Source organism: Juglans regia, chromosome 4 (genome assembly GCF_001411555.2).
Source record: "Juglans regia cultivar Chandler chromosome 4, Walnut 2.0, whole genome shotgun sequence".
NCBI classification, from domain to species: domain Eukaryota; kingdom Viridiplantae; phylum Streptophyta; class Magnoliopsida; order Fagales; family Juglandaceae; genus Juglans; species Juglans regia.
The window spans coordinates 30,981,613-31,005,147 of NC_049904.1; the positions used below are offsets into that span (position 1 = coordinate 30,981,613).

Here is a 23,535-nt window from a genome sequence, read left to right on the forward strand (position 1 = left end):
AGGTGGCCTAATCCAATCTCTAAAATATTGGCTGATACACATGAATTACTGCTCTCTCTACCCATTAAAAAAGAAATGTATGATTTCCATCATTTGTATTTTTTACTTTTCATTTAAGAGAAAGAGCTAAGAGAGTGAAACTTATTTTCTTGATGAATTCTACGTTTAATCCGATGAAGATTCTATTGAAAAAATTGCTATGGGTTCCGGTATGTTCTTTATTTTTGTGAAGATCATGACAGTCAAGATCTTGAGATTCATAAAATATTAAGTTGAGATATATTTCAATTTTACGTATTGATCACATTCATCCATTCCACAAAGTTAATTATAAACAAACTATTTTTTAATATTAAATATAAGTTGATGATAAATTCCAACTGTAAACACAGAGCACTAACATCCATTCAATAAAAACAAAACACTGAGCACTAACATCCAACACTGTAAAATGCTGCTTTCCAGATTTTCAATTCACATGGGAAAAAGGTATTTTGTCATGACAACCATTTTCTACAACAATGAAGAGTTTTCCTTTGGTGGGAAACCGGAAAAGTCTTCCATATTTAACAACTGGTAATACAAGACGACAATGCAAACATGGCGAAGGAGGTGTCTCGGATAAGTCAAGTAGTTTTCGATAAAGAGATGGTCCCGTATACACGAAGGTAAATTATATTTGAAATGTCATTGGAATTTACAATTCGCAAGATCCAAAAATCCCACGTTTCCTAAGACATTTTACGCTGACTCCAAATTCATTCTTTACATCTTCATAGTTGTTATTACAATTCGCAAGATCCAAAAATCCCCGGTTTCCTGCTCTAAACCACTAAATCTCATTATGCAACAGAAATCATGGATCATGATAGGAACAATCTATGCAACTCTTTCGCAAGTGTTCTTGGCACTGAACTCAGTTGCAGGAGATGATAAAATAGTTAGCTTGCCAGGGCAGCCACGGGTTAGTTTCCAGCAGTATGCAGGATACATAACCATTGATGAAAAGCAGCAGAGAGCTCTCTTTTACTACTTTGTTGAAGCAGAAACAGAGCCAGCTTCCAAGCCTCTAGTTCTTTGGTTGAACGGAGGTAAATTCATGTAATTATGTTAAATATATCTGCAAAACACGCTTAAAGATCCTAACTTTCTTGTATGATGTATCAATTGAATATCTGATTTTGAAGGTCCTGGTTGTTCTTCGGTTGGAGCTGGAGCATTTTGCGAGCATGGGCCCTTTAAACCAAGTGGAGACATTCTGGTTAGAAATGATTATAGCTGGAATAAAGGTAACGTTATGAACTTTTCTGGGTGTAGAATGCGAGTGTACTCCCAAGATTATATTCTAGTAAATGGTTGGAATCAGATGTGTTTCTCTTTTTTCTTCAGAAGCAAACATGTTATACCTGGAATCACCCGCAGGAGTTGGATTCTCATACTCTGCTAATAAATCTTTCTACGATTCGTTGAACGATGAACTGACAGGTTTTGACTGTGTTCTAATCACATATGGGATATTGTTTTGGATCGAATTATGTAAATTCTCGAGAAAACTTTAATCTGCTGCATAAGAGGCCTACTTCTGTGCATTTAGACCTGTGTTAGTAACTTTCTCGCATCATTTTACTGGGATTTTTTTCCTGCATAAAAAATGCTGTCCATGATACTAATACAACAACATTTTACCTAATGGAAAGTTGGAAACGGATTTTTTCGTTTACAGCCCAAGAAAACCTTGTGTTTCTTGAACGATGGTTTAAAGAATTCCCAGAATACACAAATAGAGATTTTTTCATCACAGGGGAGAGCTATGCAGGTAATTTTTATTTGTTTTAGAATCGGTTTGTTCTGTTTGAAACCACACCTAAATTCAGAGAGGAGAGAATGCTGAAAGTTGTGCTTTTTACCAGGCCACTATGTTCCACAACTGGCACAACTCATTATTAAATCTCAAGTGAAGTTCAACCTCAAGGGAATAGCTGTAAGTAACAAGAAAATATTGGAAGAAAAAATCATTGAATTCATTACTTCAATTCTTCCCAAAAATTAAATTTATTGAGACAAGGTGCTCATACTTCCATGCTGCAGATAGGGAATCCTCTCCTGGAGTTTAACACTGATCTTAACTCCCGTGCTGAGTTCTTATGGTCACACGGATTAATATCAGATTCAACTTATGAAAGTTTCACTTCAGTCTGTAATTTCTCTCAAATCAGAAGACAGGCGGCAAATGGCTCTCTCACCCCTGTTTGCGCAGGAGTATATGGCAAAGTTTCAAGAGAAATTGGTAAATTTATCGACACCTATGATATTAGTCTTGATGTCTGTCTACCGTCAGTTCATTCACAATCCCAGGTGTTGAATCAACTGGTACGTCTTAGCATTTTCTCTTACAATTTATCTTCATTGCACGCCTTATAAATGTATGGAAACTCAGATTTCCTCTGCTTCTTGTTCCTGCCAATCTATGTTTTCCTCTGGGCTAATTTGCCGATCTCTCAATTGTAGCAAGATACACCGAAAATAGATGTCTGTGTAGAAGATGAAACAAATACATACTTGAACAGGAAAGATGTACAGGAGGCTTTCCATGCTCGGCTTATTGGAGTCACCAGATGGAGTATTTGCAGCGAGTAATGATCTAACACTACTCATTTAGTGGAGAGTTTCATGAGCGGATTCCATGAGCAGAGAAACATGAAAAGCCCGCCTGAATAATTGAAAAGTGTTCCATTTAATTCCTAACTTAATGAAGTTTATGAAGTCATTCTGTACAGGTTTGGGAATCCAAAGCTTCCTAAACAAATCACAAATTATTTTCATCATTCAATATATTTTGTTAATATCATACATTGCTGTTCTCCTTGACCTTGATTCTTTCTTCTTGTTTTTCTTATTTTTCTTTCCAAATTTGTTGAGGATTTTACCTGAGAAGTTCTTGCAATTCGGACTAATATGGCAACTGCCACTGAAAGTGACATCCAATACTAGCTGGTTTCTCTCTTCCATTTCTGACATAATCAATGGATATTCTTGATCATCTCCTAGTAATCATGGCTGTTAAATCTTTGACCATCTCTCGTGAAAATGCTCTTTGTCAAACGTTTCCATAACAACTTATTTCAATATTGTTCATGGCAGAAACAATTTAGAGTTATTCTACTTAGCTAATCCTGTTCTTTGCATTTTCTCTTTCTTGTGATGTGACACTTTTTTGCCTTGGTGGTTTTATTCTTTACAACAGGATCGTCAAATATAATATGCAAAATCTAGAAGTACCTACCGTCCCTGTTCTGGGTGAACTTGTCAAGTCTGGCATCCGGGTCTTGGTATACAGGTAAAAATTAAGCAATCTTTATACAAATATATGTGCTTTTAAGTTTATTCTACATGAATTCAGCAAGATACAGATTATCCATAATGATAGATTACAAATTTCTATAGTGGAGACCAAGATTCTGTTGTCCCACTTATCGGCACCCGGACACTAGTAGATGGACTGGCGAAGGGTTTGGGACTGAACACAGTTGTGCCTTACAGATCCTGGTTTGAAGGAAGACAGGTTAGTCAGTTTCTGTGAATAAGCCAGAATGAAAAGAATCAAGCACAGCTGAAGTTCATTATCTAATGTCTGATTTCTAACCAAAATCTTTGCTGTCTCATTTTTGCATTACAGGTTGCTGGATGGACACAAGTATATGGTGATATCTTAACTTTTGCAACCATCAGAGGAGCATCTCATGAAGCTCCATTTTCACAGCCAAAGAGATCGCTTGTGCTATTTAGTGGATTTTTGTCTGGAAAGCCATTGCCAGAAGCACTCTAATGACTTAGTTCTAATAAACGTTAAGAGGCCAGCAATCCTCTTGTTGCATTTCATGAGAAATTGTTTTGCATTTAATGATCATAGAAGATCTTATAAAAAATGATCATAGAATTAAATATTTTTCACCTAACTTCTCATGGAACAAACAATTGTTCAGAGGATTATGTCTCTGGAATTATTGGTTGTCAAATGGGTGCAGTGCTGCAGAGTTCTATATGCATCAGTTGTCAAGCTGATCTTAAAAATCTAGAAATGTGCTAGAGATGATTGGTAGCTTTGAAAGTTAGGTTGGAAATTTCTTAGCTAAATTAGAAGTAGAACGAATATTTTTAAGGATGTACAGCTTATTGTTGCCAAGTAGAAAAAAACTGAATATTTATCTTTCATACACGGATCCTCATTACTCACTTACTGCAGACATTTTATGGGAAATGATTAGGAACATGCAACTCTGTGGCTTGTACTCAAGAGTCATCTATGAAGCCTCAGGGATGAATTGATAAAAGCTTACACAACAAACCGTAGCAAGTAGCAGTGTCCAAGAAACTCGAGTCAAGACAATATTCACCAGGGAATATTTTGGTTACGTTTGGCTCATTGCTTGCTGTTAGATTGGGGTCACCTATAAAAGAAGAGAGAATAAATCCTTCGCTTCTTGTGACTTCTCCACTGCATCCGAACTCCAACCTAAACATGACCTGGGAGTGCCAAGATAGGGATCTGTGATGCAAGTACGATGTAGGACAAGTAATTGTACAATGGTTTCTAATAAACTCACCCGATTTGAGTTGATCTACAAATAAGAATATTTTATAGATTCCATTGAGATGTGTTTGAATGTAAATTGGTTAAGATATATATTTAAATGTGTGAAGTGAATTGAGATGAATTTAACTTTTTTATATGAAGTTGAAAAGGTAACAAGTGCCATTAATGATTGAGTTTAGATAAATTGAGATGAGTTCCCGTGTTCAACAACCAAGCACAGACTTAATCCAGGGGAGTTGGATCGAGCACATAGAGCACCTGTATTCTATCTCTGAGCTTCCCTTGCTAGAACATGGTTACACATGGACTATTAGTTATGCATGGATACCAAAATTCTCACCGGCTGTATAGGTTACTTTAAAGTATAAGAACCTATTCATTTACCGGGAGAAATGCACTATCGTTATAACTTATACTGCCAAATGGCAATAGTGTAATAAAAAATCAAAGCAAGGGAGGATGATTTATTTTCATGGATATATCATCACTCAGATAATTGAAAAGTACAAGTTTTTTTCTCGAATGGAAAAGCACAAAGCAGAATGGAACTGTTCAATTGCAGCCTAAGGTAGAACTACTATTTTTCTCGGATGGGATGGCACTATCACATGCTACCAAATGACTCAATCTAATACGATGTGGCTTGAACTACTTCAAAATGTAGCATAAGGTCACAGGTCAGGTAGTAATCATTACTCGTGAAGCGTTCCCAATATATCTTCATCTCGATACAGATGATACCTGAAATCAGTTCAAAAAGAAATACCATTAGCATTTAATCACAGGCACGCCACATCAAATAGGGTCTTTCAAATGGAAGTCATTTGAAAAAAAGAATAAGCGGCAGAGAATATAATTAGCCCAGGTTGCTTGCCGGGGGAGGGTTGGAGATGCATTATTCAGCCAAATATTTCAACATTGTGTTCTCCTGACACTACCACAAACAGTTTAAGTGTGCACATATCCTACATACTATTTTTTTTTTACGATAATATCCTACATACTGTATATCATAACAAAGGGTTAGTTGAGTTGCATCCAAACAAAAACAAAACCCTTACACCCAGAAAATAAACAAATGAAACTCACAAAGTTTCAGCTTAGGGTTTATCTAATATACCTGTCTAGAGATGCAAAGGGACCGGCACACTTGAGATAGCAAACCTAAAATCTGCTTTCCACTTGAAAGCCAATGAAGAAACACTGACCAACTACAGATATTGAAGTCACAACCCTAGCCTAACAATTAGGGTGGTAATATGTGACATGACACGATAATAGCAGGTTTGAGTTTAGTCTTAACGGGTTCGGGTCAAAATAGGTTGACCCGTTAAGACACGATTGTTTAACGAGTTGATAACGGGTCAACCTGTTTTGACTCATTACAACCCGTTAAGAAAGTTAAAGTTACAATTATATCCTTATATCTAAAAGTAAAATTGTTGAAATTTTAATTTCGATATTTTTATTGTTTGGATTGTAATTTTGGACTTGTAGTTAGTTTTATATTTTTTATAGATATTGTGATTTTAATATTTATATAAAATTATGCTAAATATTATCAAGTCAAACGGGTTAATTTTGGGTCTGTTCAACCAATTTACATAAACGAGTTGAAACGGGTCGGGTTAACCTATTTCGTAGTATTCATTGACGGGTCGTATTGTGTCAACCCGTTATGTTAATGGGTTATGTTAAGGTTTTAGATTTTGACACGATAAGTTTGACGGGTCGTATTCGGGTTGACCCATATATTATAATATACATGCTTTAACACGACCCATTAACACGATTTGATACCCCTACAGTAACAACTTTGCCCGACTTGGGAGTACTAAAGTAACTTGCACTCTCAAGACAATAAACCAAGTTAAAGACGACATAAGCTTGAATGAAGGTTACTCATCACACACACGAGCGTGTCCTGCATATATGTTGGCAATTTATAATTACATGGCATAATGACTGGAAGAGGAAACAGGGCATACTCTTTGTCAGCAAGCTTCACTTGAGTTCCTCCATATTCAGGTAAGAGGACATTGTCTCCTTCTTTTACACTGACAGGAATCAAGTTTCCCTCTTTATCACGAATCCCCGCACCCACGGCCACAACTTTTCCAGAGTTCAGCTAAGTATCAAAAAAGAGAAATTCTCAATAATTGGAGAAATCAATGATGGAAGCATTCCAAAATCTCGTACCAATCAGTAATAAAGACAATAAAATTACCGATAAAAAAAAAGTAATAAAGACAAACTGAATCATCGAAGAACACGGCGTCAAATAAACAATTGCAAACAAATGGTTTATACAATCACAACAAAACAAGAAAAACTTACTAACAGAGAAAATGTTTTGATGCATTTCCACCAGATTAGCCACCGAACTAAGTACATCAAAAGACAAATACTATTGATTCTAAAGAAATTTCGTGTCACTGTATGGATACAAAAACGAAGTTTCCCCAAAATATATCCGCGTAAACAACACCCAAAAAAGGACTTGTGATTCGCACACTGGAATAGAGCCTCTTACACTTAATTCTCCTTGGTGGGTGCTGGTTTTATTTAATTTTTCTTCTCTCAACAAACACACACATTGAACAGAGAGAGAAAAGTAAAAGTGGGTGTCGAGTAACTCGGAGAATTGACCTTGGTGGCCTTCTCGGGGAGCAATATTCCGGCATGAGTCTTGGACGGAGGGACAATCTTCTCGACCAAAACTCGATTCAGAAGTGGGACCAAACGCTTCGCCATCTGAGATATCAACAAAAGAACCGAAAAAACAAAGACAAGAGAGGGAAAGTCAGAGAGATTCGCGAACCAAGAACCTTCCCGTGTAGTCTGCGGTCTTTTAGGTTTTTGCTTAAATCTAGGGTTTAGGATTTAGGACGGGTTTACCAGTCAGTCATGAAATTACATGGAAGCCATTGTCCGTGCGAGACTCTCCATGTTTCCTTCAGTGGTTGTTTTGTAAAATCGTGCTTTTGTCTCTCCAGGTAGAGAGAACCACCAAAAAAGGGTGAAAATGAATATTTAAAATAATTAATTAGTCTTCAATTAAAAGTTTAAAAAAAAATATATATATATGATCAAATATTAAACAAATGAAGACTTTTCTAACCAAAAATCCAGCATTTTAAAAAATTAATCTTCAGAATTTATATAAATTAAAGAAAAAAAAAGCCATGAAAAAAGTTAAAAACAGCCAGAAATATTCTTTATCAGCATTAATTAAATGATAAATTTGTAATGACTTTGTTAAGCTTCTCATATAAGTCTCCAGCTTCTGGGCCTCTCATCAGGATTGGAATTATTATGTATTTTTTTAGAAATATTATATATAGAAGCTATTGTTTATAGCAGTCAGTTTTGCATATATTATATGTCAAAATTTACACTACACGTTTGTTAAATTTAAAATTAGAGATGGATGGGAGAGATGATGAGAGAGAGAGAGAGCAAGAGCAGAGATGAGAGAGAGAGTGAGAGAGAGAGAGAGCGAGAGTAGAGATGAGAGAGAGAGAGTGGAGATGAGAGAGAGCGAGAAGAGAGAGAGAGAGCATAGATGAGAGAGAGCGAGAGCAGAGATAAGAGAGAGAGCAGAGATGAGAGAGAGAGCGGAGATGATGAGAGAGAGAGAGACAGGAGATGAGAGAAGTCGCTGCGTTTGAAAGAAGAAAAAAAAAACAAGTGGATGAAAGGCATCCACGTAGTGTGTGCATTGTGTGCACCACTACAGTAGATACTCTCTAGCACTTCTCATTTTTTTATATTCATCTTGACTGAGCAGTTCCTCAGCCACTGGTCCAGTTAAAAAAAAAAAAGAATCACAATGGGCAGTTTTATGTGAAAACTACATCAGGAATAACATTTTTTTCCCTCATCAAATAAGAACTATCATTGCAGAACTCAGTACTACTGATCTAGGATGGCATGAACACAGTAGTTCAAAGATTTATTTTCTTATGATAGAGTATAAATTAAACAACTAAAAACCATTCAAGAGCTTGAAGGTGAAATGTTGGTTGAAGTCTGAAGATGCATGTGTGGTGGGAATGGACATCATCATGAGAAATGCTTATAGCCCCATAATTCAATGTTTTTGAGAGACCAAAGAGTACTAATATTCTTGACTATGATATAGAAATCTTCAAAATAATCATTTTGAATTGATGTGAATATTACAACTGGAGAGTTGATATAACCTCTCAAAAGAGGTCCAACTAACATTTGTGTCTATACTTCAAAATAACTAGTCAATAATATAATTAAAGTTTCACTAAACTTATTATAAAAAACAATAACTTTTCTTTCTCAAATAATACGGGATCTCATACACCACCTATTTTTTCAGTTAATATAAAATATCACAGTCGAGTTCTAAGATAAAAAGAGTTGAGATTAAAGTTAAAAGTTAAATAAAATATTGTTATAATATATTTTTTAATTTTTTTGATATGAAAAAGTTAAATTGTTTATTTTATTTTGTATGAGAATTTGAAAAAGTTGTAATAATTAGATGAGAAGAGTTTAGAGGAGTTGTAAAAACAAACGAGACGTAAGGGTCTTTGTATTATTTCTTTTTGGTACAGATGATCAGTCGACAAAGTTGAGAGGCAACATTCCATGCAGGTAGACATTCTTTTTTTCTTGGCTTTTCTTTGGAGGACTAGGACCGAGAGGGGGAGGGATCGAGATTGGATTCTGCCATGCATTATGATGCAATTAAGCAGAAAACGTTGGTGAGATTGGTTAATTTGATGGTAAAGAAAGTTGAAACTTATGAACTTCTCCTGTCCTTTTTTTACTCTCTGAATATAGGGGGATACCATTCTTGCAGATCATGATCATCAGGCAAAAAAGAATGAAACTCTCAAGGGACCTGAACAAAAAAAAAAAAAGCAGAATTATTCATAGACAGCTTGCAATTAATAATGATGGCTATTTGACCACCTTAAACCTAACAAGGTAATCCTACAATGGGATAATGACTTCTAACTCTCATCATATCAATACCAGTTGGTGGGTGTTCCAAAATTAATGAGATAATTAATTTACATGTTGACATGTGACCGATTTGTTCAATCCTTGTCCAACTCATGATAGGGAATCGAAGAAATTTGCCTGATCATAAGCTCATGTTCTTGTTCTTTCTTCAATCTGGAACCAAGTTCGTTCTTAATCAATGCCAAATTATGCAGATCTTATAAGAATGTAAATTTGCCTTGTTAACCAACATGGTATTTGACTTTTTATCATTATTATTACTAAACATTAACAGTAGGCTAAAAGAACAGATTCAAAAAAATCTGCTAAAGATCAGTACTGAAGAATGACAGATCACAGATGGGTTCTCAAAACATGACTTGTCATGAACAAGGCTGGCCATTTGAAGGCTACAATGAAAGGTTTCATGTAGTAGTTATGTCCCAATGATGATAGGACCAGACACTTTGACTGAGAAATGAAGAAAAGCGAGAGAGGAAAGGCCAAAATAATAATAATAATAATAAAGTAAAAACCCTAATTGCTTGCAGAGCAAATAAGTCTTTGCCATAATCATACCGCATGTACTCGTAAAGACATTGCCCATCTAAGTATTTGATCTTTGCTTGTTTTCAATTCATAGCTGGTACCACTCATATATCATTACATTGTTCTGTCTCAACCTTTGACGAAGCGGTGGGTCAAAACATTAATTTCCTCCCCCAGCCTCCCAAAAACAAGATATCATTCCAGGTCCAATATATTGCGTTCAAATGCTTGGCAAGGTGATTTACATTATAAATTGAGGAGTATTTCGATATATATGTGTATATATATATATATATATAGAGAGAGAGAGAGAGAGAAGAAGGTAGAGAACCAGACTCAGATCATGAGTTTCCAATTGAGTAAATGAACATCATGATAATGAAAAGACATGCATGGCCTCATCTTACTGTGTTTCCACAGTAAATTGCATGATAATCACTCAATGGCCAGGGTCCCATATTTGCATTTCTCCAAGGCTTAGTCGAGGTCAACTCAAACCAGACAATCCAGATCATCTGATCATTTACATTAATAGTCCTTCATGACTTTCTTACTTTATTTCTCCTTTTCCTGGTAATGCTATATTTTTCTTTTATCTTTTCATATGAAGTTTCTCGAGAGTTTGGGATTAGAGGATATCTCCCTAGATCATGTAAATCATGTGGATATATACTTGATATGGTGGAAAATCGTGTCTTTTTTTGGTCCCCTGTGAGCATAGGAATTGGATAGATGACTCACTAGAATGAGATGTATGGGAAATTTAGATCTTTCAGTGATGAAAGAAAGCATGCACCTACACTTTTTTTTTTGTTTCTTGGTGTGGTATTCACAAAGCACCTACACTTTTTACTCATCTGATATGAGGATTTTTGGGGTCACCTTTTTTTATCTGGGTGCCAAAATCATCAAGTGACCGTGACTTTGGTGGGCTGATCTTTCTTCTAAAATTGAAAAAAAGTGACCCTAGACATCATCATTTCTTCCAAGAAAGTAACCACTACATACACTCTCTCTTATATTCACCCCCCTGCCTCTCTTTGGCCCACCCTCCAACTCGATCGCCTCCAGTTTTCTAATTTTTCCTTCAACTTCTCCTAATTTACCATTACACATTCCGTACTTTTAGCTTCTCGCAATATTTTGTAGTTTGAGGAATGATATACATCAGTTATTAATTATTCTCACACTCTATATCTATATATTTTTTATAAGATATGAAGATATTTTTCATAAAATGTAAAATATAAAATAGTAAATAGTAATTGATAAAAAGAATTTTTCTCGTCAATTTTCTGGCCTGTCTTTTCACTTTAAGATCAAATAATTATTAAAATGTATGGAGAATTGGTCAATACTTATTATTATGGCACTACACTTTCACAAGAAATCTAAACACGAATTAATACTTTAATTAGGCCGCCAAGGGTCTAATCTTACTTTTTAAAGATTGGATATATATTCTTCAGGACTTTTTCAAGATTCTCAATCCCCATGTCTATAACTTGTATGTTCATGACATGCCTCTTGATAAAATTATTCCTTCCATTTAAATCTTGCAAAAGGCATATCATAGGCAAAAAGAAAGAACTTTTTATGAGGCCATTTTCTCAAGCATGGATTTCTTTTCCAAGGCATTTTTGTTTGGAGACCAGACCACCATAAACAAATTAGTTTTTGGTCAAAACATGTAACATATGGATCCAAATTTAGGGCTTTAAACCAGTATTTTATATTTTTATTTATTTATTATTTATTTTTATTATCTTTATTAGGAAATATGCTATCTATTATATGGTGATTCTTTCTTATCAAAACTTTTGTATAGTTATTCATTAGTTTCCATATTAGATTAGTTTCATAGTTTGAAACTACAACCGACTCTTCAAAATCCTCTCAGAATCTGACTCCTCGTAGGATAATATTCCTAAAGTTTAGGCAATTTCGAATTATAGACAATCTCCTAAAGATTCACATTGCTTCCCTCCTGTCGCCCATAAGAAACCCACAAGGCCTCTGAATTATACACACAAAAAAATTTCCTGGAGAAATGACTCTTTCACGTAGAGAAAGAAACTCACTCCCGTAAGCACCACATAGCCTCCCTCCCGGCAACCAACAGCCATCTCGACGGACCATCTCCCACACCACCACAGAAAATGCCAGCCAACCTATTCCCGTCGCACCCATTCCCTCAGGGACCTCTCAGTGGCACCGACGTCACGATTAGCCACCCTGAACCGCCTTCACACTTAGTCCCTCTCTCGGTAACGCGCTACAAGTTGGAAATCAAGAAGCAACACTAAGAGGTAAATAGTATAATCATATAAATGCATGCGTACTGTAGATATTATTGTTATGTATGAAAATATGATGTGCTTATGATGGTTATCTACACTACGCTAAGAGACAAGTCAAGGTTAGAATCATTTCACGATCTTTGATGAAATGTGAGATTATAGTTGAACGAATGAATTTATTATTTGATTGATTGAATGTTTACTAAAATCATATGAAAGCCATAAGATGTTCATGTACTAATTCAAGTCAAGTATGCCATGTAATAGAATAGCCAAATTATGCAAGTCATGTTCATGTTCGTGTAATACTTAGATTATGTATGCCATGTTCATGTAGTACTTAGATTATGTATGTCATGGAATGTCATAAATGTTCAGATCAGGTTATGCTAGGTCATGTTATGCTATATCATGTACAAGAATATGCCATGTACAAGAATATGCCATGTTATGTCATGTCGTGTTATGCTATATCATGTACAAGAATATACCATGTTATGCTATGTCATGTACAAGAATGTGTCATGTTATACTATGTCATGTACAAGAATATGCAAATGTCCATAAAGCCTAATAAATTCTCATGCATTAAGAAAGATAAAAAGTTTTACGGTGCCACAGACCCAAGCATGGTTAATTACAAGTTAAGTGAAACACGGACCAAAGCGTGTTTTACTCCATGTTATGCAAGTTAAGTGAAACACAGAATCAAGCGTGTTTCACTCCATGTTACGCCAGTTAAGTGAAATAATGACTCAAACGTATTTCACTCAATGTTAAGACAAGATAAATAAGATATTATGCATTCACGTTACATGTTTGCCATGATTATATATGCTTCTGCTCATATTAATGATGAATACATAAGCTATATGAATCTGTGACGATATATGTATGTAAAGTTTTCATAAAGTTATGTTACGTGTATGATTGTGCATTTGTGATACTGTATGTATGATGTGAAGAGTTTTTAGAAATTAAGTCCATGTTAGGCCAAATTATATTTTACAGTATGATGTGCTACTTACTGAGTATTCGACTCATTTTTATTTGTCTTCCTGTATTTTTCTATATTTAATTATCACAGATGGAGATTATGATGACGCAGAGCTGGATGGCCAAGAGTAGATTTAGTACAAAGAATTAGAAAGGAATAAGTGATATTCACACAAGAATTAGATCTCTTTTATGTCATTCATAGGATTACTTTATATTCTTTTACTTTACGTTCCTTTTTTGAAACAATTATATTCAATTCAATTTTAACATTTTAATGCTCTTCAATAAATGAGGTATTTTAGAATATGAATCTCTTTTTCGGATATTATGTTATGAATGTTAGTAACAATTCTATCCTACGGAAATGGGATGTTACAGAACATCTATTTATTTGAAGGACCACACTACATAAATCACCATGGATAACACCATTAGTACTGGGATATGTACCTGCGATTGATACTAAATGTCTGGCTTTTAAAATACTTCACGAGATCAAGCTTTTAAAATACACAAAACATACAACATAAATGTTTTGTCTATTTATCAGCACTGATATTATTATATAGTAAGGAAAGAGAAATCAAGAATTATAAAGGAAGGGAATGAGGAGCTGCAACAGAGTGCAACAAACTTGTTTGAACCTTTGAACCATGTGGTTGTATTTTTATGTAGTTTCGTTGTTATCTTTCCCATAAATTTGAGATATCATACAGCATTTAATGTTCCATATAAATGCAGAGACATCACTTTTTCTGCCCCTGGCCAACTTTTTAGGGAAGGGCAAGTGGCCTGTATTATTTTCTTTTGAGTACTGTTATATCTATAAAAAATATATATATATAATATAATTTTATAAATTAACATAATTTTATATAATTTTAATAAATTTATTTTAAAATAAAAATAATTTTATAAACTAACGAATTATATTAAATTATTTAAATTTATAAGATTATTTTTATATAATTTTTTTATGACTAAAATATATATATTTCTTCTATAGAATAGAGAAGATATTCTCACTTGACAAGATACTCCCTTGTAGCAAACCAAAGTGAAAACCGATAAAATGATTTCTCTCATGAACCAAGATTGATAAATATTGGAAACTAGCTTTAGCTCTAGGGTGGCTTCAGTTTAGGAAACTGAGCACACCCACTCGGCCACTACCCTTTCTCACTCTCACTCTCACTCTCACTCTCACTCTCTGTCTGTCTGTCTCTCTCTCTCTGGTGCAAGAGCTTTCCCCAACAGAAATTAGGCGCTGAAACCAGTAGCAAAAGTAGTTTCCAAGAAATTACACGCTCTGTGCACCATATTTTTATAGAAAACAGACAGCAAGCCCTATGCATTTTGACTCTCACTCTCGCCCTCTATTTGACTTGCCTCCTCTCTCCAAACTCCAAGGCTCCCAAACAAAAACAAAAGCCATAAAAGGCTGTTGATAAAATAGTCCTCAGCCATCTCCGTGCCAACCCCACCTAAAAACCTCCCATTTTCGGCCTTTTAGGACACAGAAAGAGGAAGAGAAGAAAGTGCTACATGCCATGATTTGGGTTATGCACAAGAAACGAATGGGTTTGATAACAGAGTTAGCATGCTTGTCTCTGCTTCTGCTGATGATACTACAGTTGGAGACTCCGTGTTTAGCTGCTGGGAGTGGAAGATTGAACAGATTCAAAGGTGGGTCTGGTTTCCAGGTTAATCCTGTCAAACCTCATGGTAGCATCACAGGAAATGCAGAAAAAGATGCTGATGAGATTTTTGGTGCTGATAAGAGAAAAGTCTACACGGGTCCAAATCCTCTGCACAATAGATGAGTTTGTAGGGAAAACCCTATCATCTTCTATTTTTCAAACTATGAAACTTTTTTGGCTTAATCTCCATTTCTTCTCCTTCCTTTCCTTTCTGATTTTTAAGAGCATTTGTTATGCTTGAGGCCTTTGAATATTTCAAATAATCTTAAAGATGTATATGAAAGTTTAGTAATTTTTACATTTTTGGTGAGGATTTATACTTATTTGTTGATAGTATATTGGAAGAAGTATTTCTGAAATATTTCATGAACATTAATGCCATTAATGGGGTTGTTGGAGTGAATGAATATCGTCCTGCTTTTTTCTCTGCTGATGCTCTCTCTTGTATAAAAAAAAAGCAGCTTTTTTCCAGTGAACTTTTTACTTAGTTCTCAGAATCTCAGATTATAAAATCTTCTAAATTTAGTAGAACTTTTTACATGCATGTATTTCTTCTATGTATGCATGATGTAGATATGTATGCATAACATGCATTGATCATACCTGCAAGCACAGACATACAATTATACGCATTTTTTGTTCATGCAGTACAACTAGACAACCATTTTTGGATGTATGGATATGATCATGCATTCTACATCAAGATAAGATGACTTTCGGCCATAGATTTGCATATTTGTCTGCAATTTATTAAAAAGGGTAATAGCGACGAAGTAAGCTGAGTACCAATTTGAACTGTATATAGTCAGTCATTTTAATTTCTCTGTCTCGAATGATTATGAAGCGGCCCCCACTGTAATTTTGATTGATACTTTGCCAGCCATGTCTCCACTATTACATGACAAGTTTTCTACAAATTAATTATATACATATATATATATATATATATGTGTGTGTGTCTTCCATTTTCAATTCTACAATAAAAGATCAGATCATGTGATGATTTAGACGAAAATCTCCTTCTACATGGCATAATTTACCATGTATCAGTTGTGAAAATCACTTTAAAAAAAAATAAAATAAAGGATTTATACGAGAAGAAATTAATTTTTTAATAATGGATCATATTCTTTTTCAAAATGACTATACAGTACTTGCGCACTTCACGACTTGTATATACGACTTGTATATAGTATTACTCTTTTTTTAAGGAGACGTTTGGATTCGAATATGGCTTGAGATGACTTGAGATGAGCTGAGATGAGTTAAGATGAATTGTGAATAGTAATAAGATGAGTTGTGAATAGTAGTGAGATTTGTGAGTTAAAGTTGCTCAATAGTAATGAATAGTAGTGAAATGAGTTGAGATGACTTGCGAATCCAAACGTCTCCTAAATCTGTCAATTTTTTCCTTCGGAAAATGCCTTATTGGTATAAACAATAGGTTTCCATTATCTCTTAATTTCTGTTTTGGGTGACATCGGTTTGTTGCTATTAATCACCCATAAGAGCTCTTAAATCATGATCTAATGTTTTCGTGATATATATACGATAGATCATGTAAGGGGTCGGGCTTCAACTTAGAAAGTGTTGCATGCAGACGATCTTCAGAGTGGAGCCATGCAATTTTAAGGCTAAAGGAGACGAGAAATCTTTTTGTTTATTGTTGGGTTCTTGACGATTTCACTAACATTTTACAACCTTTTTTTTTTTAGCTTCTTCAATTGCTTTCCATCTAATTTGAGAATAGAATCTTCCAACCATTGATTATTGTTATTCCTCTTTTTCTATTCTATTTCCTCCCATCTCTGTGACTCGTCCCATTAACCGGTTAATATGGTGTGATTTAGATAGTGAGATGAGATGAAATGAAATGAGATGATTTTAAATAAAAATTTAATAAAATATTGTTAGAATATTATTTTTTTAATATTATTATTATTATTTTGAGATTTAAAAAAGTTAAATTATTTATTATATTTTGTGTAAAAATTTAAAAAAATTATAATAATAAAATAAGATGAGATAAAACACTTTCATTATCCAAAAAAGACATAATTTCTTTAGTCTCTCTCTTCTTTTATGTACATATCAACATCTTAAGTTCTCTGGTCACTCCATTAATAAGATCCATAAACTACCAAATTGCTGTACAGCTCAAGGACTCAAATTCTAAACCATACGACAGCTTACAAACAAAAAAAAAGTCAGAAACCTTTCCATTTAGGGCAGATTTGGAGGTGAGATGAAAATTTTGTATTTTATTTTAGTGTTTAAAATATTATGTTTTAGTATTATTATTGTATTGAGATTTAAATAAGTTAAATTGAGATTTAAAAAAGTTGAATTGTTTATTATATTTTGTATGGAGATTTAAAAAATGTATAATGATGAGATGAGATGAGAATTTTATGTCTCAGCTCACCTCCCAAACCTACCCTAGCTTTGCATCGTGTTCTTGACCACATTGTTTTTCCTCAAAAGCCCAAGAAAAACACAGGAGGAAACATCCCAGGGCCGACTGGTTTGGGGCACAAGACAAAACATAAAATTTTTATCTCATCTCATTTTATCATTACATATAAAATATAATAAACAATTCAACTTTTTTAAATTTCAATTCAACTTTTTCAAATTCCAAAACAATAATAATATTAAAATATAATATTTTAAAACTTTCAAACAAAACACAAAATTCTCATCTCACCTTCCAAAACACGTCGATCATCTCTAGAAGAGAAGAGAGGATCTGGGACGTGATATAATTATGGTTTGGTTCCACAAGGCACATATCTCATCTTATCTCAACATTTAAATACCATTTAAACACAAATATTTTTTAATTTCAAATTTTCAAATTTTTCATTTAGTCATTACTTAATCATTACAACTTTTCAAGCTTCTACATAAAACACAAAAAATAATTCAACTTTTTCAAATTTTTTAAAAAAAAATTATATTAAAAAATTATATTATAACCCTCTTTTAACTAATTTTTTTTATACCACATGTTCTCTCTCATTTTCCAAAATTTTATAAAACATTTTTACTTAAATCATTTTACTACTATTCACAAATTATTTCATTACTATTTATAGATTTCTTAACTCATATCATATCATCTTATATGTGTAACCAAACTAGACATAATCATCATTTTAATGAATGTTTGGGGTTGTAGTGAATAATTAACTTTTAGCTTAAAGTTTATAGTTGTAGAGATTAAGTAATACGCTCTACTATTAAAAAACTATTTATTATTTGGTAACCATAAATCTAAAGCATTTTCAATCATGTTATATTTGTGTAAAAATAATATTAAAACCATATATTTTTTGATGTAGAAATGACATAAAAGGTTATTTGCAAGTTGTATGGATATTTTGCTCATTAATAATCTTTTTTAAAATTAGAACTACATTTCACATTATCCAAAAAAGTATCAAATTAAAATTTTTTTTTTAAATATACTTTTTAACTTATTTAAAATTAAAAAATATTTTAATACGTAACACTAAAAAAGCCCCTAACGTTGGAGGCCCTTAGAAAGCTCTTAAATATAATTTTAGAATAAGAGGCAGATGCCTGACTCGGACTTTTTTTGAATAGTTACAAGTCTAGCCTGTTTGACAAGTGGTGTAGACATAAAGGAAAAATATTTGCATCAGCCCCACACCAGCACACACTCAACCTATTGAGTGTAAAAAAAAAAAAAAGTGATGTGAAGTGTGTGCTGGTGTGGGGCTGATTCATAGCATTTCCCAAACATAAAAGCCTATCCATATGAGCCATAGGCAGATTGCAGAGGCCCATGCAGCCGCCCTCACAACATAGAAACAGTGATCGAGTGAGGATTACCAAACAGCACAGGAAGTCAAGTTGTGTAGGATTTTGGAGTCAAGAAATGAGAGTATTTGTGTAAAATGATGTTATTTTTATAAGTTATTTTACAAAATATCCTTCATTTAAAACATGATGGTACAAAAGTTGTAAAAAATAATTGCAAGTGTATCATTTTCCATACTTGCTGCGGGAAGGTCTGTACCGAGCTCGTACAAGTGCGAATGGTTATTCTAATGCATAGAATCATCACTGGTTTTAGAAGCAATAACCTTACTATTTGGCAAAAAAAAAATTAAAATATTTGGCAAAGAAAATAAATATAACACAAATTTCTCCACTATGCTCGCGGATATTATAATTGCAATGTATATAGAAACTTGACCTCTGCAAATAGATATGGATTCGACATATCAAGACAGCGATTGCATAAATATTTCTCTGAAGTTGACAATAATGGATGTCATCAGGCAGCAAGTTGAAAGATCAAATTATATCTCTCTAACCACAATTTCAATCCTTAAGTTTCCTAAAGCATGCCAATAACCAGATCAACCAGAGACTGTTCATGGAAATTTTGATTTTTCAACCACTATCAAATTTATTAAGCTTGTCCCAGTGACGCAGATAAAAGTAAAGCAGCCAGATATCACAATGCATTGAACCGAATGGCAGGAAAAAGAAATTGGAAAAAAAAAAACCATAAGTTTCAGAAACTACTAATACCTCACACATGAGGTAGAGTGTGAAACTTAGTTATTATATGTCAGTACAAAACATGAGCATCAAAGGGAAGAGAAAATAGGAATACCCGGTAGCGTTACACCTGCATCAACAATGAAAATGTTGCCCGAAACATATTCAGAAGAGTCATGTAGTAAGTATCGAACAAGTGATGTTAATGCCGGATCGGATGTGCCAAATGTTCTTAAAGGAACAGTTTTCTTAGCCACGTTATCCAGCCAATCTTTTTGCATAAGAGCCTGAGTGATCTCAGATTTGAAAAGGCCAGGTGATATTGAATTCACTCTAATTTTGTAAACTCCCAATTCCATAGCCATAACCTGCAATATTACAATATACCATATAAACTCAGAAAATAATATAATGGAACAGTTTTTAAAGAAAAATATTCAGAGACTTGAAGGACACTGGCTCCTAACTCCATTTTAAGATGTCCTCGTATGGTTACAGAAAAAGCCAAGCACAATCTCACACCCCTTCTCCTTTTCCCCGCCATGTGGAATATGTGGACCAGTCACTAAACATGGAAAAATAAGAAGTAGACATCCAGGTAGAATAATCATAAAACATCATTAGTGTCCTAGTTTCTTCAACACGTTGACCCTAAATATCACGATCTGAAAATGAAAATGGTGGTGTTTGGAGAAGGTAATTATATCTGTTGCAGCGTTGCTGATTCCAAAAGTGTCCAATATGATAAAATTCAGGTCGTGCAGTTGAAAAGTGTTTGGTCTGAAGGGCATTCCTCAAGTCTACATTTGCATCTCTCTACTCCTAACAGCTTTCTCTAGGAAGTTATTTTCCTTTCAAACGGCAAAAAAATCTCTCTTTTTTTCCTTAAATAAGAACTATACTCAGATGACTTTCCTTGAAACAATAAAAATAAATTTCACTTGTATACTAATTCTTTAATAGATTGAAGTACATTCTTTTAATCAAAGTTAAATCTTTTTTTAAGAATGAGTTTTTTTCTCCATCCGCAGTGCATTCTTTTTGTGAAGATAGCATAATTTTACTCATAGGTCAGAAAAGAGAATACAAAACTAAGGTTCACTGCACCTATAGTTTTTCACCCTGAAGAAGTTATTCCCAAACAACTACTATGAAACTACCCCATATTTCGAAACAATTGCATAACAAATGGCATTACCTTTGTCAAGGTGTTTACGCCTGCCTTTGAGGACGCATAGGCGACACATCCAGGCAAATACCCACGGTCAATACCAGCAATTGAAGATATGTTAATGATTGATCCTCCTCGCTCCGCATCACGCATGCGTATGCAGACATATTTTGACACCAACCAGGTTCCTTTTAAGTTTGTCTTGAAGGCCTGATCCCATTCCTCCTCAGACAAGTCCAACGGAGATTTCACATTACCTATAGTACGCAGCGTAATAGTTAAGAACATCGATCAAACAAGTAAAAGAAAAAGAGATAGATCCATATCAAAGTATCCGAATCTTAGACAGGCTCCAAGAATCAAAATACAGAGGAAGAAGCAGCTATGTAGCCCTATATACTCGCAAAGAAGTATCGGGAAATTCGGATAAGACTCAGCAGGCTAATATCAAACGTGAAATTTGAGTTCCGGCCTAAAAATTAACGATTTATTTTTGTTGTTAAGAAATCAAGGTAGAAGAGATTTAACTTTAATGGTTTATTGGCTTCGGTTAGTACCAAACTCAAAATTTTCCCTCATTTTGGTTATTTCCTTCATTTTCTCAACAACCAAAATGAAAGCAAATAAGAACAAAACAAAAGAGTAAATTGCCTCTAACTCCCGCATTATTGATCAAGGCGTCGATATGTCCGAACGCGTCCCAAGCCTTTTGTACTGATGTCTCAATGGTGGGAGCATCGGCACAGACGTCTAGCTCTACAGCCACGGCTCGGACACCTCGGGAATCGGACGCGGAAGAAGAAGCGAGGTGATTGATTTGGTGGCAGAGGGAGTTGAGGCGGTCGACCCTGCGAGCGGCGGCCACGATCTTGCAGCCGGTATTGGCGAGATCAAGACAGAATTCGCGGCCGAGTCCGGAGGACGCCCCCGTCACCATAACTACTTTTCCCTCCAGGTCCCGCCTCCATGGCTCCAGCAGATGCTCGGAACCTTGCTTCGCCATGTCCTTTCTATGTCGAAGGGATTCACACCGATACGGCCAATGTGCTGAAGCTGATGAAGGATAATCTCTAATAAATACGATTATACGAGAGAGAGAGAGAGAGAGAGAAAGGGGGGGGAGGTGTTTATTATTATTTACGACAACGGTGGTAGACTGGTAGTAGTGCCTCCTAGTTGTTTTTTTTTTTTTTTTTTTCGGTTGGTAGGAAAAAACGTTTAATGCATTAGAATAAAAAAGAAATAATATTATTTACCATATTCTTATTTTATTTTAATTATATTAAATATTATTTAATACAGTCATAATTATTAGATAATAGATAAATATATAATAAATTATTATTTAATAATAATAAATATGTCACATCATACTTAATAAAATAAAAATAAAATGATAATATGTATATAAAACCTTTTAAAAAAAAACAATCAATCGGTAGTTAAGATTGCATCTACGTGTTGTGATATTTTTAAATATTCTATAAATAATAATATATAAAAATAATAATAATAAAATAATAAATAATAGTAAACTAAACCTTTATTGTGTAAAACATTCAGCAGAAGACAAAATTATGAAAAAGGAGCAGGCGTGGAATTCAACTTTTTTTTTTAAAACACGGTTTCGTGGTTGTTGGGAAAGAACATCAAGAAGACAAATATATAAAAGAGTAATATTATATAGAGTTTTTTTTTTTATGAAAAATAATATTTGTAATTGTAAGTATACAAGTGTCATGTAATCGTTTTAAAAAAAATGAATAAATGTAAAACTTATATGAAAAGAAATTAATTTTTTAATAATAGACCATACTTTTTTCAAAACGACTGTACGACGTTTGTACATTTCATGACTATATGTAACATTACTCTTTTTCTATATGCAATCGTTAGATATAATCGGTATGCAGTCGTTCATATCACGTCAGATTTAAAATAAATTGTTTATTTTTTCTCTAAATGCATATGTTTTCTCTCGTCAGCTCTCTTTCTCTCATCAACTCTTTTTATTTCTCATTCCTCGGATCATCTCTTTCTCGTCAGCTCAATCTTCTTCTCTCATCAGCTCTCTCTCTCATTAGTTCGGTATTTCTCTCTCATCATCTCTCTCATCATTAGCTACGTCTTTCTCTCTTATTAGCTCGATCTCTCTCTCCTCAGTTCAATCTCTCTCATCCAGTGCCTCCACGTTAGTCCCGTTTGGACGTCGTTTGCACCAAACACTTGCAACAAGCGTTTTTCTATTATATACTATTGTGTCGCCGTAATAGCAATGTTTTTAATTTCGTACCGTACCGGCCGGTACGGCCGAAATTTTTCGTTTCGGCCGTTCGGCCGGTACAGGTACTATATGTGTTCCATACCGGCCAAAATACCGGCCGTTTCGGTCTAAATTTCGGCCTGTGTTTTTTTTTTTTTTCATTTTTTCAAACTACAAATTTATTTTTTAACCCCTAATTCAGATTAGACTATTTACAATTTATATATATATGTATTTATATATAATTTATTTATATATAAACTATTATTTTGAAATATAATTTTTATATATATTTATATATATAATTTATTTATATATCAACTATCCCGAAACGTTATCCCGAAACGTTATCCCGAAACGGTACCGGTACCGAAATATTTCGTTCCAGTACCTTGACCGGTACATCGTCCAGTACAGTATTCAAAACATTGCGTAAT

The 23,535-nt window shown here is 34.1% G+C and overlaps 3 protein-coding genes across 5 annotated transcripts; 1 reads left to right on the top strand and 2 right to left on the bottom strand.

Moving 5' to 3' along the window:
• The first annotated feature begins 559 nt into the window (after positions 1–559).
• Positions 560–4,162, top strand: LOC108984804 (serine carboxypeptidase-like 45). 2 transcript variants are annotated; one of them, XM_018956865.2, is made up of 11 exons: positions 560–668; positions 854–1,091; positions 1,188–1,289; positions 1,390–1,485; positions 1,724–1,816; positions 1,911–1,981; positions 2,089–2,370; positions 2,509–2,633; positions 3,245–3,337; positions 3,445–3,562; positions 3,677–4,162. In XM_018956865.2, exons 2-11 carry the CDS (start codon positions 866–868, stop codon positions 3,824–3,826), a joined length of 1,356 nt encoding a protein of 451 aa, XP_018812410.1. In that variant the 5' UTR covers positions 560–668; positions 854–865; the 3' UTR covers positions 3,827–4,162. The 2 variants fall into 2 exon arrangements, with proteins under 2 accessions (XP_018812410.1, XP_018812409.1); XM_018956864.2 differs by lacking the exon at positions 560–668 and having other exon boundaries at positions 677–1,091.
• Positions 4,163–4,919: 757 nt separating this feature from the next.
• On the bottom strand, positions 4,920–7,581 carry LOC108984805 (10 kDa chaperonin-like). 2 transcript variants are annotated; one of them, XM_018956867.2, is made up of 4 exons: positions 7,493–7,581; positions 7,244–7,348; positions 6,583–6,722; positions 4,920–5,335 (listed from the first exon to the last, which is right to left on the bottom strand). In XM_018956867.2, exons 2-4 carry the CDS (start codon positions 7,346–7,348, stop codon positions 5,287–5,289), a joined length of 294 nt encoding a protein of 97 aa, XP_018812412.1. In that variant the 5' UTR covers positions 7,493–7,581; the 3' UTR covers positions 4,920–5,286. The 2 variants fall into 2 exon arrangements, with proteins under 2 accessions (XP_018812412.1, XP_018812411.1); XM_018956866.2 differs by having other exon boundaries at positions 7,244–7,546.
• A 12,015-nt stretch (positions 7,582–19,596) lies between these two features.
• LOC108984806 (3-oxoacyl-[acyl-carrier-protein] reductase FabG-like) lies at positions 19,597–21,976 on the bottom strand. Its single transcript, XM_018956868.2, has 3 exons — positions 21,487–21,976; positions 20,863–21,092; positions 19,597–20,032 (listed from the first exon to the last, which is right to left on the bottom strand). The coding sequence occupies exons 1-3, from the start codon at positions 21,836–21,838 to the stop codon at positions 19,754–19,756; spliced, it is 861 nt and encodes a 286-aa protein (XP_018812413.2). The 5' UTR covers positions 21,839–21,976; the 3' UTR covers positions 19,597–19,753.
• Between the last annotated feature and the right edge of the window lie 1,559 nt (positions 21,977–23,535).